The sequence below is a fragment of the Dama dama genome, chromosome 6, assembly GCF_033118175.1.
Source record: "Dama dama isolate Ldn47 chromosome 6, ASM3311817v1, whole genome shotgun sequence".
Taxonomy (NCBI): Eukaryota; Metazoa; Chordata; class Mammalia; order Artiodactyla; family Cervidae; genus Dama; species Dama dama.
In genome coordinates this window covers 27,089,273-27,109,726 of record NC_083686.1, presented here as the reverse complement: position 1 = coordinate 27,109,726, position 20,454 = coordinate 27,089,273, and the positions used below count along the sequence as shown (strand labels likewise).

Sequence of the window (20,454 nt, the reverse complement as noted above, 5' to 3'; positions counted from 1 at the left end):
TTTTGTGTTAGAGGCACATAATGTTTTCCATCAGATGTGCTGTTATCAGTACTACCAGTGTATTTTGGGTGGGATTTGAAGGCAGACTTTATGCCTAAGGAAAAAGAAGTGTCATCGAGATCCCTTCATGGCCTCCTTAGTATCAGCATGATAATCCCAGAAATGCTATTCTGCTGACCAAAGTGAAAACACAGTGTGTGCCAGCTCTGATTCTACGGCTCTGAGCACGTTTCCTTTCTGTCCCATGTGGAGGCTGTGCAGTGAAGTGACTAGGAGCTTGGCCTCAAGAGCTGGACTAAATGAGTTTGAATTCTGGCTCTTACATAGATTTATGACCTTGGACAAATTATGGGTTCTTTGTGTTTTCTCATTTATATAATGTAAGTAATGTTAGTTTCTACCTCCCAAAAATACACTTACAGTGTTTGGTGAAGATTGTTATGAGTTAATATGTGTAACTAGAAGAGTGCTAGTTGTGTGGTAAGTTCTTACATAAGGGTTGTTTTTATCACATATGCTTTGGTTCTGCTCATATAGCTTCCATGGAGCATTTCTTAGTAGAAAGTGTTTTGTTTTTCTGTTTCACGCTTAAAGATATAAAATAGCAGCTTATGAAGAGAGAAAGAAATACATGTTTAAATTCAGAACCTTCAGGCCTCTGGAATCATTTGTCCAAAAACAGAACTCAGGCTTCATTTTTCTATCTAGTACTGTTCTATTGATGAGTACTGAGTTTTCCTTCTTGACAAAAAGAAGTTTTCCTTCTTTCCTATTTTCTTGATTTTTTTCCCCTTAAGCCAGACCCTGGTATAAGTTAAATGTATCAGGAATGATGCAATTTTCCCTTATCCAGAGAAGCTGACAAAGCAATACCCTACATGTGAGATTCTAGCTCCTACTGGTTTTGCCATTTTGCTTCATCTGCTGATGCAGGGACAAATACAGGTTTGAAGATCTGCCTCATGGATAAAGATGATGAGACTTGCCCTGTGTTGTTGAGGAAGATAGATCTAGGAACATAGCAAAAAGGTAGAGTTTTGCTGTTATATGAAGGACTCTCTAACAGTTTGGGCTAAATAAAATACCCATGATTATTTTTATGGAAAATAATTTATTAGTTGGAAAAGATAGGAAAAGCATAAGGGAATTGAAGCAGAAGCAAACGAAATTCCTGCTCACATTAAGAATCTGTCTCTACGAGCTTTAAGTGCCCCCGTGTGGTTCTTAGCTAGAGTAGATCATGGTTCTCTCTGCCAGTTCTGTAACTTATATCTCCTTTTAATGTAGAATTATCACACTGTATTACAGTTCCAATTTACAGATCTGTTTTTATATGAGAGTAGAGAATTGTGTGTCTCCATTACTTGACATGGCCCTGGGATTATTTCTTGGTTGTTGAATAAATGAAATGCCTGACAAAAGTAAATTCCTCATTTAGGTAATTTTAACAAAAAAAAATGATACTCTAAAATAATCATATTGTGTTGTCTTAGCATTTCTAACATCAAAAATTAATTTCCTCAGTTGGCACTCTGTGTTAATGGCCACCAACCCTTTGCTACAATCTGCAATTTTGCATAAATCACAGAGGTAATGATAGCCTAGAAGATTGTGCAGGGGGCTGGCTCCCAGTGAACAGTTCTTGGTTGACTGTAGACTCTTATATAGTCAGAAGCATTTCTTGCCCAGCAGCTAATTATTAAGTTCTAACAGAGCTCTATGATTCTAGGAGATAGGTCCTAAGTCTTTCGTTCTTATTACATCTTACAAATATGATGTAAAACACTGGGCACAATAAAGTTGCTTAAGACTCTTCTTATAAAACATTTTTACCTAGATTTGTGTGATAGAGAAAAAGAGCCCTGAGCCCAGGCTGTTATCATATGCACACTAAGAGGATAAAGCTGAGTGTGAGAAAAAGTCATCTGAGGGTCAAAGATATGCATCATTCTGTGGCTGCGGTAACTTGTTGGTTCTGATTATCCTAGGGAAAAAGCTAAGGCACTAGAAATGACTAGGTGCAGCAAGCCCTGGGATTCACTGAAGAAAAGTGATGGAACACCAGAATTGAAAACAGAAATGACAAAATTTTCACAATGCCAAGTAAGACATATTAAATAAGAGTAGGGTTAGGACAGCTAACTCACAGGAAAAGGGACAGGGTTTTGTTGTTTAGTCACTAAGTTGTGTCAGACTCTTTTGCGAACTCATGGACTATAGCCTGCCAGGTTCCTCTGTCCATCGGATTCTCCAGGCAAGAATACTGGAGTGGGTTGCCATTTCCTTCTCCATGGGATCTTTGTGACTCAGGGATTGAACCTGCATCTCTTGCATCTACCTGCACTGGCAGGCGGGTTTGTTACCAGCTGAGCCACCAGGGAAGTCAAAACTATTTTTTCTTTATTGATTTGGCTGTGCTGTCTTAGTTGTGGCGTGCTCAATCTTCTAGCTGCAGCATGCAAGATCTTGAGTTGTGGCATGTGGGATCTAGTTCCTCTATCAGGGATCAAACCTGATCCCCCACATTGGGAGCATGGAGCCTTAACCACAGGACCGCCGGACCACCACGGGAGTCCCTCCAGGAACAGGTATCTAGGGGCAAATGTGGAAGAGTCTGAGGCATTATTTGAATACGTTTATTCTTAACTCCCTTGGTTCACTTCTCTTTTGCTGTCATCATCTACTCTAATGAATAGTAGGTTAAAAACCTTCCCATGGTTTGATTGTGCAGCAGTCAGAAACTGATCCATCAAGTCTAAAAAAGACGTTGATATTGCCATGAGTATTCCTAGCCACACTCAGGGGTAAAAAAAACAGAATTAACTAGATGTTATTAATTAAGAAGTAGAGTTATCTAAAAGATCTTTCCATGCTGATTGAAATTCATCTCAGTTTTTTTTTCTTTTGCTTGAAGCTTTATAGGTTGTTAATTATATGTGTATATAACTCACTGAACTATGTATCACTCAGTTCCTTAATGAAATCATCAGGAATGATAAAGTGGGAGGTTTTGGTTTGGTTTTGGTTTTAATTTTGGTTTTTGAAAGGATTTGGGATGCTCTCATTTGGTGGTTTTTTAATTATTATTTTTTTGGCTGTGCCGGGTCTTCATTGAGGCACTCAGGGCACTCAGGCTATTCACTGTGGTGCATGCACTTCTCTACTTGCCACAGGTGGGCTCAGCAATTGCAACACACAGGCTTAGTTGTGGCATGTGGGATTTAGTTCCCTGACCAGGGATCAAACTCGGGCCCCTTCATTGGAAACATAGAGTCTTATCCACTAGACCACAAGGGAAGTCCCAGGGGTCTCTCATTTGGAACAAGAGAATGCTTGAGTGGGCTGTTAATGTCTAAGGGAAGTTTTCTAAATATAGGAGAACTGTATTAAGATAGAGATGGGAGGATGCTTCATAATTCTGGTGCCTTGGGATGGTTCTAAACATACACTTTACATTTGTTGATTGTTTACAGCTTGTACTTACTTTTAGTAACTACATGTCTTTAATAATATTTATATATAACAAATATATAATATTTATATATAACAAATATTTATAATAATATTTGTTTAATAAATACCTACCAAGAGTTCTCTCAGTATATGCAAGATACTGAACAAGACTTTGAAAGGAAAACTGATACAAAGGACACGGCTTCTGTTCTAACTAGACTTTGTGATGTTAGACCCCAGGTGGTGGTGAAGGGAGAAGGGACTTCATAGATGATGCCAAGTTTATGGGCAGAAAATACAAGGAAGGTGGTGCCATTATAAGAGTAGATAACATAGGGAGGATAGCAGGTTTGCAGTGGCATTTGCAGCTAGCAGACCTGAAGGAGGACACAATGAGTGAAGGAATTTGGGTTTTAGTTCATATATCATCCATTTATATTTATGTGTGGCACTTGGACAAGTAGATCTTGAGTAAAAGAATAGAGTTAATGGGGTCTGTTTGGAAGTCATATGAGGAAATATCACTTTTAAAGGTATAGGAGCCATTCAGATGTTCCCAGGGAAATGGTATGGAATGGAAAATCATAGAACCTTGGGAAATAGGTGACAAGGAGAGGACAGAAATGGCCAAAGAATTTGGAGGAAAAAAAGAGCTCAGTCTTGTGGGAGTCAGGAGAACAGAATATGGAAGCAGGCATGGGGTTACTCGCAATGCAATGATTGGAGAAAGAATGAGTGACAACATCATAAACAAGATCATCATTATTCAGGGAAAATTGTGTTAAAATCAGCAATAAAAATTGCTAAGTTGATTTTTTGACACTAGAATTGGTTTTATATTTTCATCCAGCTTCCCATTAATATGAATTTTATTTGTCTTGGTAACTCAAGCACTGATCATTCAAATTGTGACTTATGAGCAGCAATGTGTTCTAGCAAGTGTTTGGTCATACAATTCAACTTTTCCATAACAACATTTTTTCTGTTGACTTTATTACTTTGTTGGTAAATTCTTAAAATTATTTTTTGGGGTTTTGACCTTGCATCTGGCACTTTGGTTTACTTAAACATTTGCATAAAAGAAAATTTATTTAAACAGTTGCATAGAGTAAAATTCACTTTTTTGGTGTATAGTTCCATGAATTTAGACAAATGTACAGTCATTCAACTACCACTAATATAAAAATTCCCCAGGACTGATCCTTATATAGTATTATGAAAGTGTTAGTGGCTCAGTTGTATCCAACTCCTTGTGACCCTGTGGACTGTGGCCTGCCAGGCTCCTCTGTCCATGGAATTCTCCAGACAAGAATACTGGAGTGGGGTGCCATTCCCTTCTCCAGGGAATCTTCCCAACCCTGGGATCGAACGTGGGTCTCCTACATTGCAGGTAGATTCTTTATCATCTGAGCCATCAGGGAAGCCCCTATATAGTATTATGGATACTGTTTAAAATCCTTTTTTAGATTACTTATCATGAAGTGAGTTGGATTTTCTTGAATCTGCTGTTTGCAAGATACTTCTGCTAGGGTTTGGGGAAGACATTCTGGGCAGCCTTAGATTTTTTTCTTCAGCACCTTCACAGAGTCAAGCCATTTCCTGCTTAAACAGCTCCTCTGAGTCTTTGTGCTACCACTCACTGTGAACTATGCGAGGTGCAAGAGGGCTTCTTCTGCCTTTATTCCTACATGCAATAGGAGAGAGAGATTTTGCAATTTGCTGTGACCTCCTTCACCTTCAGGAAGCATATTTTTGTAATCATTTTTCAGAGATCTGCCACTACTGGCCATGTTGTTATTGGTTGAACTTCTTTCTGCCTTTCTCCCTGTGTGATATCTACTAACTCTGCTGCACCTGGGTAACTGTTACGTATTTTTGGAATCTGTGAAAACTATGTCTTCTAGTTTTGCTAAAAAGGGGGATTGTGCAGTTTTTGTTGTCGTTAACTAGGTAACTTTTGCATGCTATCTGGGAGGAGCAGATAGAAGATCCTGTTTAACACATCCATGTTCTTACTGGAAGTCCTTCCTTTAACTGCTCTCATCACTGCCTTTCTCTCATTCCCTTTCTTTGGCTCACACATTAAGCTCTGGTATCCCTCACACTGCCAACTCCTCTTATTCCTACATCATTTTGCTAAAGCATGGAGTACTTCCTGTTATATCCTAGACCATGTCATCAGTTCCTGAACATATAATTTCAAAGTTGGTCCACTTTTTCTTGCTATCCTTTTGATTTGAAATGCCCTTTTATTCTTTCCCTGATTAGTATACTGTTGTTCATACTTCATGGCAACCCACTCCAGTATTCTTGCCTGGACTATCCCAGGGACTGGGGAGCCTGGTGGGCTGCTGTCTATGGGGTCACACAGAGTCGGACATGACTGAAGCGACTTAACAGCAGCAGCAGTTCATATTTCATGAGCTAAAAATGTGTATTGACTCCTTTATGAAGCCTTCTTTGGCATCTCCTCAGCTGTTGTTGTTTCTGACTCTTTGTGACTTCATGGACTGCAGCACACCAGGCTTCCCTGTCCTTTAGTCTCTCCCGGAGTTTGCTCAAATTCATGTACACTGAGTCAGTGATACTATCTAATCATCTCATCCTCTGCTACCTTCTTCTCTTTTTGCCTTCAATCTTTCCTAGCATCAGGGTCTTTTCCAATGAGTCAGCTCTTTACATCAGGTGGCCAAAGTATAGGAGCTTCAGCTTGAGCATCAATCCTTCCAACAAGTATTCGGAGTTGATTTCCCTTACAATTGACTAGTTTGATCTCCTTGCCATCCAAGGGACTCTCCAGAGTCTTCTCCAGGACCACAGTTTGAAAGCCTCAGCTCTTCAGCGTTCAGCCTTGTTTATGGTCCAACTCTCAAATCCATACGTGACTACTGGAAAAACCATAGCTTTGACCATATGGACCTTTGTAGGCAAGGTGATGTCTCTGCTTTTTAATATACTGTCTAGGTTGGTCATAGCTTTCCTTCCAAGGAACAAGCATCTTTTAATTTAATGTCTGCAATCACTGCCCGCAGTGATTTTCGAGCCCAAGAATATAAAACCTGTCATTACTTCCACTTTTTCCTCTTTCATTTGCCATGAAGCGAGGCAAATCAATTTCTCACCTGTGTTTCCACAGCACACTGTCCCATTTTCACTGCACTTACTTTGTTGCTTTCAATATTTATATATCTTATTATCAAGCCAGTTAGTATCCCCTGCATCTATGTATTGGCCTGTCAATATAAAACTTTCAAATCCTTGGTTTCTAGGACACTACTTGCAAATCTCCTATGATGAACAGCACATACCTTCATTTGGTCTCATTTGACTTTCTACTGGTCAATTGAAGGGTGCAATATTTTGAGCCACTAGATTTCCATATCTAGCTTTTGCTTGCAAAGTGTTTTGATAATTTCAAAGAAATTTTACTATTCTTAGAATGTTACTGGAACTCCTCTAGAATTGAAGCCTCACTTAAAAAAAAAAAAAACTCAGTAATTACTAATAGAAGTTATTCTGCATTCCAGGTGATGCAACTGTGACAATAGCTCACAAATATACCCCCAAAGAGCAACTGAAGATCCATACTCTGTTGGCAGATGTTATCATAGTTGCTGCAGGTAAGTCTTTAGTGCCTGTTATTTATTGAAATGTCACATCAGCAGACTAATTCCTTCCCTGATTGCTGACATGTCTATAAGAACAGCTTCTTGGAAGAATTAGGTATATGTACAACTAACTTCTGTTCTGTCTTTTGGTAGTCAAGATATTGGTCCATTATGCCTGTGTTAGCATTTGTTACTTCATTATGGAAAACCAAAACAGTCTTTGGAATGACAGATTAAGCACAAGAATGAACGTGTACTTTGACAATTACTTTGACTGGCATGATTGGTTCCAAACATGAATAAGTTAAAAGGAGACTGGTAGGAAATGCTGTCAAAAAGGTAGTCAGGGCTAGCTCATGTAGGATCTTGAAAACCCTCCAGGGACTTTCATATAAGCCAAAGATGGCTGTGAGCAAAAGATAGATATGGTTTGGCTTATGTTTTTAAAATAATACTTATATGTGTCAAGGAGAATTGATTCTAGAACAGTAAGAGCAGAAACAGAGAGAATAGTTATTGCACTTCTATTTAATGAATCTTGATTTTTCCCTTAATTTGTTTTATATTCAAACATACAAAGTAATTCTACCCTTCACTTCTAGCTTTACTCTTGCCACATAGTATTTCTGCATTACAGACGACTGTGACTCTTCTTGTTTTATCCAAGGCTTGCATGGGGGCATTTTTCACTTTGTTTATCAATTAGATGTTACTGATAATTTCTAGTCTTTACAGTTAAGTTGTTGAATATTTACAAACTACAAAGGGAGGGTAAAAGTTCCAGAAGAAATTGAGTTTGATGAAGAGAATGATAACAGTTTAAATTAGTTTCAATCAAGTTTAACTCACTTTTTAAATAATATAGACCCTTCTCAGCAGCTCAGACTATATATGTGATGATTCCAGGTGGAGTAATTTGCCTCTTTGTGGAGTAAAAATAGAAATATTACATTTTCATGAAGTCACCAGTAAAACTGGAAAAGCTAATCACATTTCCTGTTTTTCTGAAAAATTATATTCAGGAGATATCAAATGCAGATTTTTGAGCTGAGCTGGCGTAAGTAAGACATCAGATGTTTAGAGAGGCACTACGAGTTCTCACGCCACAGGCCCTCATTAAGTAGAACGCTGTGCACCGGCCAATATGTTAGCGGAGACGGATGCCGACTCCTTTTTAGAAGTACTAGGATCCACACACCAGTCCCAGGATTTGGTGAGCAGAGAGACATTAGAGTGATCTTCCTGGTTTATCTCTAAGTTTAGACAGAATGAAATCTACATTATCAGTGCTGTTGACTCCAGTATTACCAACTTATAAAGACTGTTCCACCATTGACCCCATTTCCCATTTATCAATTATGACATTAAATGCATATTTTCTTCTAGTGGAGTAACATCCCTCAGTGTGCATTCAGTTCATGGTGTTTTTTTTTTATTTTGATAAAAAAATGACAAATGTGTGATCAAAATCCTCTTTTCAGAACCACTGACATTCTTTGTGACTAAATCAAAGCTTATGTCACAAGTATACATTCTTGAGTTCCTGCTGTGGACTCACTGTATGCTCCTTTGTAAAGGCTTAAATCAGCACTTTGTAAAAGGCAAAGGAACAAGAGATCAAATTGCCAACATCTGTTAGATCATAGAAAAAGCAAGAGATTTCCAGAAAAACATCTACTTCTGCTTCATTTACTATGCTAAAGCCTTTGACTGTGTGAATCACAACAAACTGTGGAAAATTCTTCAAGAGATGGGAATACCAGACCACCTTGCCTATCTCCCAAAAAACCCGTATTCAGGTCGAGAAGCAACAGATAGAGCCAGACATGGAACAACTGACTGGTTCCAAACTGGGAAAGGAGTACGTCAAGGCTGTATGTTGTCACCCTGCTTATTTAACTTATATGCAGAGCACATCATGAGAAACGCTGGGCTGGATGAAGCACAAGCTGGAATCAAGATTGCCGGGAGAAATATCAATAACCTCAGATATGTGATGATACCATCCTTATGGCAGGGGGAACTCAAGAGCCTTTTGGTGAAGGTGAAAGAGGAAAGTGAAAAAGTTGGCTTAAAACTCAACATTCAGAAAACTAAGATCATGGCATCCCATCCCATTAGTTCATGGCAAATAGATGGGAAAACAGTGGAAACAGTGAGAGAATTTATTTTGGGGGGCTCCAAAAGGACTGCAGATGGTGATTGCAGCCATGAAATTAAAAGAAGCTTGCTTCTTGAAAGAAAAGCTATGACAAACCTAGACAGCATATTAAAAAGCAGAGACATTACTTTGCCAACAAAAGTCCATCTAGTCAAAGCTATCTTTTTTCTAGTAGTCATGTATGGATGTGAGAGTTGTACTATAAAGAAGGCTGAGCACCTGAGAATTGATGCTTTCAAACTGTGGTGTTGGACAAGACTCTTGAGGGTCCCTTGGACTGCAAGGAGATCCAACCAGTCCATCCTAAAGGAGATCAATCCTGAATATTCATTGGAAGGACTGATGCTGAAGCTGAAACTGCAATACTTTGGCCACCTGCTGGGAAGAGCTGACTCATTGGAAAAGTACCTGATGCTGGGAAAGATTGAGGGCAGGAGGAGAAGGGGACGACAGAGGACGAGATGTTTGGATGGCATCACCGACTCAATGGATATGGGTTTGAACAAGCTCTGGGAGATGGTGAAGGACGGGGAATCCTGGCATGCTGCGGTCCATGGGGTCGCAAAGAGTCAGACATGACTGAACGACTGAACAAAAACAACAAATCAGCACTGAATACAAGGCATTAAAAATAAGACAGGAAAAGACAAAGGAAAATAAGAGAAGGGAAAGGAGGAGCCAAGCGTATATAAAATGAACAAGTGAAAGTGATAGTCCATCGGTCATGTCCGACTCTTTTGAACTGCTTGAACTATATATAGCCCGTTAGGCTTCTCTGTCCTTGGAATTCTCCAGGCAAGAATACTGGAGGGGGCAGCCATTCCTTTCTCCAGAGGATCTTCCCTACCCAGGGATCTAACCCAGGTCTCCTGCACTGCAGGCTGATTCCTTACCATCTGAGCCACTAAGCCAGGAGGTACTCGGGCTTCTAGCGGTAGAGCCTCTGTGGAGACTGTAAGCAGCAGCCATCCCGCTCAGGATAGCCACTTACCACCAGAGGGCGCCAGTCAGGTGTGCACCTCCTGCAAACAGCGGCTGGGCACACTTCATCCCTATCCTGAGGGAGAAGACATTTTGAATGAGAGCAGTGCGGTCAGGTCTTGCTTCTGCCTTGTATTCCGGTTCTAATGCCTCCAACTATTAACAGATACTAAAGTATTCTGAAAGCTGGAAGACTGCCCTATACAAAGCCCTCCCGTCACCCCCAAGAAATAAATATTTGGATAATGGGAAATTTCAGGGAAGAGAATTGAGAATTATAAGAAATAACTAAAGATTGCTACATTTCCACTTCCTTAATAAACACCAGGAGAATTTAAGGGTAAAATATGTAGATATTGGTAAATTACGGTAAAGTATAAATTAATGTAGAAAAGAAATTCCATATAACCAGACAATAAGAATGAAATATTTCTGAAATGACCACATCATCATGTGTGGGGAATAAATAAATACAATTAGCAGTGGGTATTAAAGAAGGAGATAGTGATCTAATAGCAGAGTTTCTGGGACAGGGAGGGCTGGATCATTATCATAATGAAGATGTCAGCATATATGGAAGCAGTTGCATCTAAAAGTCGGGAACAGTAGAAGGAGGAGCAGGGTGTAATGTACCAGAAAGTTTAATAATGTTTGAGAAATGACAGTGCAGAATGTAATGATGAAATCTCAGAATGGGCTTGAACAAGAAAAAGGTAAAAAAGGAAATCATTTTGTGAAGATCCTGGGGCATGAATAAAATTAGCTTATATTAACCTCACCCCTCCAGTTTCTCAAATTGTCATAGGTTTAACTGTGCATCACTTACTTTTTAAATATATACTTTCAAAAATCAAGAATTGGACTAATTTAGAAGCTCAGATTTGAAAATCAGATCGTCAGACTGCTTCCCAAGTAGCACTAGCAGTAAAGAACCCGCCTGCCAATGCAGGAGACATAATGAGACAAAGGTTCGATCCCTTGATCGGGAAGATTCCCTGGAAAAGGGAATGGCTACCCACTCCAGTATTCTTGCCTGGAGAATTCCATGGACAGAGGAGCCTTGCGGGCTACAATCCCTGGGGTCGCAAAGAGTCAGGACATGACTGAGTAACTAACACACAGAAGCTCAAATCTGAAAATCAGATTGTCAAACTGCACTTAGAAATAAGAAGTTTAAGTCTCTATAGCTACCTCTGAGTTCACAGAAAGCATGAGTCTGTTTCTAGGGTATTATCCTGAACCGTGCTTATAGCACTTAGCACCTGTGTATGGTTGTCTGTCACCCTCACTAGACTAGAGCGGGGACAGGTCTGGCTTTTGTTGTTGTTGTTGGCTCTCTTTTTAGCCAAGTGCTTAGAACGGTATCTGACCCATAGTGGGTACTCAGTAAATGTGTCCTGTAGTTCATCTTGAGATTACAGTTGGAGCAAGGATTTCTTCAAGTTGATATAAACTTAACTGATAAATATTTAAAAATACTTTTATAAGGATGAAATTGTTAGTCTAAGATATTGGTTGATTCACTTAGAGATAACATTATTTTTATGCCTACTAAACTTCCTTTTGCCATCTCCTGTTTGACTGCTTCCAATTTGCCTTGATTCATGGACCTAACGTTCCAGGATCCTATGCAATATTGCTCTTTACAGCATCGGACCTTGCTTCTATCACCAGTCACATCCACAAATGGGTATTGTTTTTGCTTTGGCTCCATCCCTTCATTCTTTCTGGAGTTATTTCTCCACTGATCTCCAGTAGCATATTGGGTACCTACTGACCTGGGGAGTTCCTCTTTGAGTATCCTATCATTTTGCCTTTTCATACTGTTCATGGGGTTCTCAAGGCAAGAATACTGAAGTGGTTTGCCATTCCCTTCTCCAGTGGACCACATTCTGTCAGGCCTCTCCACCATGACCTGTCTGTCTTGGGTGGCCCCACATGGCATGGCTTAGTTTCATTGAGTTAGACAAGGCTGTGGTCCATGTGATCCCTTAGAATTCTAAGGAATTCTAAGGAATCCCTTGGAAGAAATGGAGTAGCCATCATGGTCAACAAAAGGGTCCAAAATGCAGTACTTGGATTCAATCTCAAAAATGACAGAATGATCTCTGTTCATTTCCAAAGAAAACCATTCAGTATCACGGTAATCCAAACCTATGCCCCAACCAGTAACACTGAAGAAGCTGAAGTTGAATGGTTCTATGAAGACCTACAAGACCTTTTAGAACTAACACCCAAAAAAGATGTACTTTTCATTATAGGGGACTGGAATTCAAAAGTAGGAAGTCAAGAAACACCTGGAGTAACAGGCATATTTGGCCTTGGAGTACAGAATGAAGCAGGGCAAAGGCTAATATAGTTTTATCAAGAGAACTCACTGGTCATAGCAAACACCCTCTTCCAACAAAACAAGATTAGACTCTACACATGGACATCACCAGATGGTCAACACCAAAATCAGATTGATTGTATTCTTTGCAGCCAAAGATGGAGAAGCTCTGTACAGTCAGCAAAAAAAAAGACCTGGACCTGACTGTGGCTCAGATCATGAACTCCTTAGTGCCAAATTCAGACTTAAATTGAAGAAAGAAGGGAAAACCACTAGACCATTCAGGGATGACCTAAATCAAATCCCTTATGACTATACAGTGGAAGTGAGAAATAGATTTAAGGGACTAGATCTGATAGACAGAGTGCCTGATGAACTATGGACGGAGGTTCGTGACATTGTACAGGAGACAGGGATCAAGACCATCCCCATGGAAAAGAAATGCAAAAAAGCAAAATGACTCTCTGAGGAGGCCTTACAAATAGCTGCAAAAAGAAGAAAAGTGAAAAGCAAAAGAGAAAAGGAAAGATATTCCCATTTGAATTCAGAGTTCCAAAGAATGGTCAGGAGAGGTAAGAAAGCCTTCCTCAGCGATCAATGCAAAGAAATAGAGGAAAACAACAAAATGGGAAAGACTAGAGATCTCTTCATTAGAGATACCGAGGGAACATTTTATGAAAGATGGGTTTGATAAAGGACGAAATGGTCTGGACCTAACAGAAGCAGAAGATATTAAGAAGAGATGGCAAGAATACACAGAAGAACTGTATAAAAAAAATCTTCACGACCCAGATAATCATGATGGTGTGATCACTCACCTAGAGCCAGACATCCTAGAATGTGAAGTCAAGTGGGCCTTAGGAAGCGTCACTACAAACAAAGCTAGTGGAGGTGATGGAATTCCAGTTGAGCTATTTCAAATCCTGAAAGATGATGCTGTGAAAGTGTTGCACTCAAATATGCCAGCAAATTTGGAAAGCTCAGCAGTGGCCACAGGACTGGAAAAGGTCAGTTTTCATTCCAATCCCAAAGAAAGGCAATCCTGAAGAATGCTCAAACTACTGCACAATTTCACTCATCTCACACGCTAGTAAAGTAATGCTCAAAATTCTCCAAGCCAGGCTTCAGCAATACGTGAACCGTGAACTTCCAGATGTTCAAGCTGGTTTTAGAAAAGGCAGAGGAACCAGAGATCAAATTGCCAACATCCACTGGATCATCAAAAAAGCAAGAGAGTTCCAGAAAAATATCTATTGCTGCTTTATTGACCATGCCAAAGCCTTTGACTGTGTGGCTCACAATAAACTGTGGAAAATTATGAAAGAGATGGGCATACCAGACCACCTGACCTGCCTCTTGAGAAACCTGTATGCAGGTCAGGAAGGAACAGTTGGAACTTGACATGGACCAACAGACTGGTTCCAAATAGGAAAAGGAGTATGTCAAGGCTGTATATTGTCACCCTGCTTATTTAACTTATATGCAGAGTACATCATGTGAAACGCTGGGCTGGACAAAGCACAAGCTGGAATCAAGATTGCCGGGAGAAATATCAATAACCTCAGATATACAGATGACACCACCCTTATGGCAGAAAGTGAAGAGGAACTAAAAAGTCTCTTGATGAAAGTGAAAGAGGAGAGTGAAAAAGTTGGGTTAAAGCTCAACATTCAGAAAACTAAGATCATGGCATCTGGTCCCATCACTTCATGGGAAATAGATGGGGAAACAGTGGAAACAGTGTCAGACTTTTTTTGTGTTCTAAAATCACTGCAGATGGTGATTGCAGTCATGAAATTAAAAGATGCTTACTCTTTGGAAGGAAAGTTATGACCAACCTAGAAAGCATATTAAAAAGCAGAGACATTGCTTTGCCAACAAAGGTCCCTCTAGTCAAGGCTATGGTTTTTCCAGTGGTCATGTATGGATGTGAGAGTTGGACTATGAAGAAAGCTGAGCGCCGAAGAATTGATGCTTTTGAACTGTGGTGTTGGAGAAGACTCTTGAGAGTCCCTTGGACTGTGAGGAGATCCAACCAGTCCATCCTAAAGCAGATCAGTCCTGGGTGTTCATTGGAAGGACTGATGCTGAGGCTGAAACTCCAATACTTTGGCCACCTCATGAGAAGAGTTGACTCACATGAAAAGACCCTGATGCCGGGAGGGATTGGGGGCAGGAGGAGAAGGGGATGACAGAGGATGAGATGGTTGGATGGCATCACCGACTCGATGGACATGAGTTTGAACAAACTCCTGGAGTTGGTGATGGACAGGGAGGCCTGGTGTGCTGCGATTCATGGGGTCGCAAAGAGTCGGACATGGCTGAGTGACTGAACTGAAATGACTGAACTGAAACTTCCTACTTTGTCACTGTAAATTGATAAAGCCATAAAGGTGAAAGATATGTTTATAAAAAATCAGTTCATGTCATTAGGTGGATGAATGGATTGATTTTAAAGATTAAAACATTTTTAAGATTAAAACTTATGAGCGGGTTGAAGAAAATAAGGAGACTGTTATAGACATCTAAAATATAGTAAGAAAGGAGAAAGAAAAGGGGGAGGTATAAATTAGAAGGTTAGGATTAAGATGGCTTAGTGGGTAAAGAAATTGCCTGCAGTGCAGGAGACATAGGAGATGCAGGTTTGATCCCTGAATCAGGAAGATCCTCTGGAGGAGGAAATGGCAACCCACTCCAGTATTCTTGCCTCGAGATCCATGGACAGAGGAGCCTGGCAGGCTGCAGTCCATGGGGTCACAAGAGTTAGACACAACTGAGTGACTAAGCACAGACACTCTATGTAAAATAGATTATCAACCAGGACTTACTGTAAAGCACAAGGAACTCTACTCAATACTTTGTAATAACCTATATGGAAAAAGACTCTGAAAAAGGATAGATATATGTATATGCATAACTGAGTCACCTTGCTGAACACCTGAAACTAATACAACATTGTAAGTCAACTATACTCCAATATAACATAGAAATTTTAAGAACAAAAATATAATTAAAGTATTAGTTGAATGAAAAGAAGTAGTTTAGGGGAAGGCTAAATTGGCTTTGTGTAAGATAATGATAAAATAGGGGAAAGTAGCCAGATTAAGGAACCAATTTTAAGAATATGGATAAGGCCTTTGGGTCACCCACATCTCATGCTTACAGGAAGCTGGGGAAAATCTTTAGTTTGTAAAAGTTGTAGGAATCTTGATTATCCAGACCAGATAGGCAATGTTTTTCCCAGATATTATCCAAAGGACCCTCCACCCATCTGAGTAAACTCTGTGGAATTAGCTTCATTCAGAAGATGAACTGCTGAGTCAATGCCACTAGCATATTAACTTCTGGCTGCAGAGTGTCATAGCCGGTGAAAGCTGGTGTTTTGTCCACTAAGCTCTCTCCGCCAGCGTGATGAATGAACCTTCACAGTCGTAACTGAAGCGTCTCTATTGCAACACTTTTAATGATAGACACTGTAATATAAAGCAGGATAAATGGGCAATTCAGTAATTTGGAATATTCATACTTACTTGTCATAAAATGCCAGCTGACCAACTAACTTCTTCCCACTGCTTCTCCCATCGTATTATCAAGTTTTAGATACACTCCCATTACACAACATCCTAAGCTCAGAGCTTTCCCTCTGGTAGGTTTCCTCCTCCTTGAAGCCAGGTTAGTAAATTTCAGGATGACTGGAAGTTCCAAGGGGTGGGGCACGGAAATACTCTACTCCACCATCGGAAGCTCATGCAACTCGGGAGTGGAGCTTGCTCACTCACAGTCCTGGCTGCTTCCTGAGTGGATGCTCACCCATTTCACGGTCCGACTGAAGCTACTGTTCTTCCTGTATCCTATGTCTGATTCTTTATCTTGTCCCCTTTGGCCTCTGTTTCTCCATTTATAATTCCTTTCTGCTTTCCTAAATTTGTCATTTATCTCAATTTTTTTCAATTATTTTCAATGGTATAGAGTAGTGTAAAAAGCACAGGGCTTGGGAATTTCCTGGTGGTCCAGTGGTTAGAACTTCATGCTCGCATTGCCAAGGGCCTGGGTTCAATCCCTGGTTGGAATTATTGCTTTGTTATGTTTTTATGGCATGTCTTTAAACATTTTACATCATGAAATATTTAAAATGTGCTTTTTAAATATAGCAAAAGAACAATGTTGCAAGCATCAATCAGGTTTGTCATATCTAAATATTGTATTTTCAATTTCTACATGCTGTATGTTTCTGCAGCTTGCTTTGTTCTGGTTAACATCATGCTTTGGAGATTTGCCCAAATAAATACATGCAGCACTAGTTGTATAATACTCCGTTGACTGAGTATCCATTTTCTGTTGATAGATAAGTATGTTATTTCCAATTTACTGTGATTATAAAAAGTGCTGCAGCGCTGTACAGAAATAAATCTGTACATATAGCCTCAGGCTCATTCTTTCTTTGAAAAGATATTAATTTTGCTCTCCATCAGGTGCTGGAAAACAAAGATACATAAATTACAGATTCAGCTCTTGGGAAATTCAGAGCCTAGCAGAGGAGAAAGATGTACAAATTAGTATAATACAGTTTGCTGATACAGTACTAGAAATATTTGTGGGTAGATATGTTTATGTCTGGTTGTCTATCCAAGAGAGAAACAGAAAGACAGAGAGTAGAGAGATAGAGAGACAGAGACCAAGAGGGACAGAGACACACAGACAAAGATGGAGAAAAGCAGAGAGAAACAGAGACAGACAGACAGACAGACAGAGAGGCAGAGGATGTGCCACCGAGGACTGAGAGCTATGTCTCACTGACCCTGCAGGCGAAATGGTTGAGTGGGGTTCCATCCCACAGAGTGAGCAGAAATCCCCTGGGGACTTCCAGAAGCTTAAAGCTGTAAACCACTATGTGTGTATGCGTGGTTTCTCAGACTTGTGTGGCTCTTCGTGACCCCATGGATTGTAGCCCACTTGGCTCCTCTGCCCATTGAACCTTGCAGGCAAGAATTCTTGAATGGGATGCTACTTTCCACTCCAGTAAAATACTGTGCATATATAAAAAAATGTTTGGTTCAGTTCAATTGCTCAGTTGTGTCTGACTCTTCGGGACCCCCATGGACTGGAGCACACCAGGCTTCCCTGTCCATCACAACTCCCGGAGTTTACTCAAACTCCTGTCCATCAAGTCGGTGATGCCATCCAACCATCTCATCCTCTGTCGTCCCCTTCTCCTCCTGCCTTCAGTCTTTCCCAGAATCAGGGTCTCTTCCAGTAAGTTAGTTCTTTGCATCAGGTGGCCAAAGTATTGGAGTTTCAGCTTCAGCATCAGTCCTTCCAATGAATATTCAGGACTGATTTCTTGAATGTTAAAATGTTAACTCTTTCAAAATGATGCTTCTCTATGAGTGGTGAAAGATGAAATAGCATTCAGAAAGAACCAGACAGCAAGATAAATGAAGAGATTTGGATTTTATCACGTAAGTTATGGACTAAACTTTATTTATTTTTGTAACATACCACTTCACTTTTAATGTAAGAAACTTACAAAAACATACTTACATTTTCCCCTTCCATCCTCTGTGCTACTGTTGTACATTTTACTTGTGTATAGTAGTAAACCCCATGATACATTGCAGTTATATTTGCTAAATAGTCAATTATATTTAGAATAAATTTTAATGAGAAAAATATTTCATAAATATGCATATATTTTTCATTTTTCATATCATTTTCTCTTAACCCGAAGAACTTCCTTTATTATTTCTTTTTAACTTTTTATTTTCTATTGTAGTATAGGTGATTAACAATGTTGTGGTAGTTTCAGGTGCAAAGTGATTCAGTTATAAATATACGTGTATGTAGTCAGACTCTTTTCCGTATAGGTTATTACAGAGAACTGGGTAGAGTTCCTTGTGCTATACAGTAAGTCCTGGTTGATTATCTACTTTACATGTAGTGTGTGTTCTTAGTCACTCAGTTGTGTCTGACTCTTTGTGACCCCACAGACTGAAGCCTGCCAGGCTCCTCTGTCCATGGGATTTTCCAGGCAAGAATACTGGAGTGGGTTGCCATTTCCTCCTGCAGGGGATCTTCCCCACCAAGCGATCGAACCTGTGTCTCCTGCATTCTTTTCCCATTTAGATTGTTAAATAATATTGAACAGAGTCCCCTGTGCTATACAGTAGGTCCTTGTTGATTATCCATTTTAAATATAGCAATGTGTGCATGTCAATTCCAAACTCCCTAATTCAGATGGAGAAAGACAAATATTTCATGATATCACTTAAATGCAGAATAAAAAAAAAAAAAAAAGATACAGATACACTTACTTACAAAACAGAAACAGACTCACACACTTAAAGAACAAACTTACCATTACCAGGGGTGAAGGGTTGGGGAAAGGGTAAACTCTAAATAGGTGTAAGCGTTGGAATAACATGATGATATTTAAATCTTTGAAGGGTTACTCTGGTAGCCCATGGGCAGGGATGCGGTTGGGAGTAGCATTGATGTGGTTCTAAACTAATATAAGAAATAGTTGAAAATCAGCCAGAGAAAGAAAAAGTCCACTAGACTTTCTGGCTTTGGATCCTGGGCATATGGTGTTACTATTGACAAGGGAGAGCATGCAGGGAAGCAAGGTTTGTGTGGAGAAATGAGAGGGTGGGAGGTGATGATGAATCTCATTTGAACTTGTTTGAAACACTCACAGTATATTCAGGTGGAGAAAACCAGTAGAGGCCTGAGATATGTGGGTTTGGGGTTTGGAAGAGAACTCTAATCCGGACTGACATTGGAAGTCATTAGCATCAGTGGTACTAGACACTGAGGCATGGATAAAACCACTTAAAGTGAGTTTGTCTAGACAAAACAAGTATTTATATAATCAATTCCATTCTCTTCCTCTTTTATTATATTGTTACACTTCAAAATTCACAATGTGATGTTTAAGAGGAGTTTTTAGATAAAGACATTCCATATCATCTCGTGTTAGCCTGATGTATTTAAATTTTACATATTAATAATATTAAGGCATATTTTATGCTTTACACAAGTGTTATCAAACAACTTTTTTATAGCAAAGTTGTGTGGATTGCATAGTTACGTCATATCTGATGCTGGTTGGTTGGCATAAGTCCCATACACCCATAATAGTAGAGACAAAATTATACGCTAAAAATAGAATGATTATCTTAAATTCATAAATATTGAATCTTTCCACATATAAACTTAAAAATCATTAATAAATATGTCTCACAGCTTATATTTTCTGTTCATGCTTGTGTTTCTGGTATGTTCACAGTAAATTTGTCATAATTATTTTTTATAATGCAATGCATTTGATTTCCATTATATAGTTTGGTTAGGTTCCCCAGTTGACCTGCTTTTTCCAGTCTTAATTCTCACAGCCTATTTTATTGTCAAATAATTTTTTTTCATCAGAGAAAGCCTGATTTCAGTACCTGCATTTTTCATGCTTATTTATTGGTTAAATGCTTTGTAAAAATAGGAACAAATTACTTTCTCAGTACTTTATGGTCTGATTATCTGTTTTCTGAGCCTGATCTGCTTGATTTTTGCTTGAATAATCTATTGACTTAAATTCATTCTTTTTTTTTTTTAAAGTAGGATCGGAAATGAAAATTCTACATGCTTTAAATATACTCTGTAGTTTTTCCTATTCATTTAGGCTATTCTTCTGTTCATCCAGTATATTTTTTCTATTTATGTTTCTACTCCTATGGTGTCCATTCAACTCTGGAGGGTGTGATTAAGGCAGACATGGTCATGACATTCATAACCATGGTAGTAGCCATTAAAAGCCCTTTATCCCTCTTTTGGGTTCCCTGGTGGCTCAGTGGTAAATAATCCACTTACCAATGCCAATGCAGGAGACATGGATTCGATCCCTGGGTTGGGAAAATCCCCTGGAATAGGAA

At 39.4% G+C, this 20,454-nt stretch overlaps 1 protein-coding gene across 3 annotated transcripts in view; it reads left to right on the top strand.

The window, feature by feature from the left end:
- Positions 1-20,454, top strand: part of MTHFD2L (methylenetetrahydrofolate dehydrogenase (NADP+ dependent) 2 like) — a 147,019-nt gene that overhangs the window by 59,874 nt on the left and 66,691 nt on the right. For all 3 annotated transcript variants that reach the window (XM_061145791.1, XM_061145788.1, XM_061145789.1), the window contains one exon: positions 6,981-7,073. In XM_061145791.1, the coding sequence (XP_061001774.1) occupies positions 6,981-7,073 (93 nt within the window). The remainder of the gene's footprint in view (positions 1-6,980; positions 7,074-20,454) is intronic.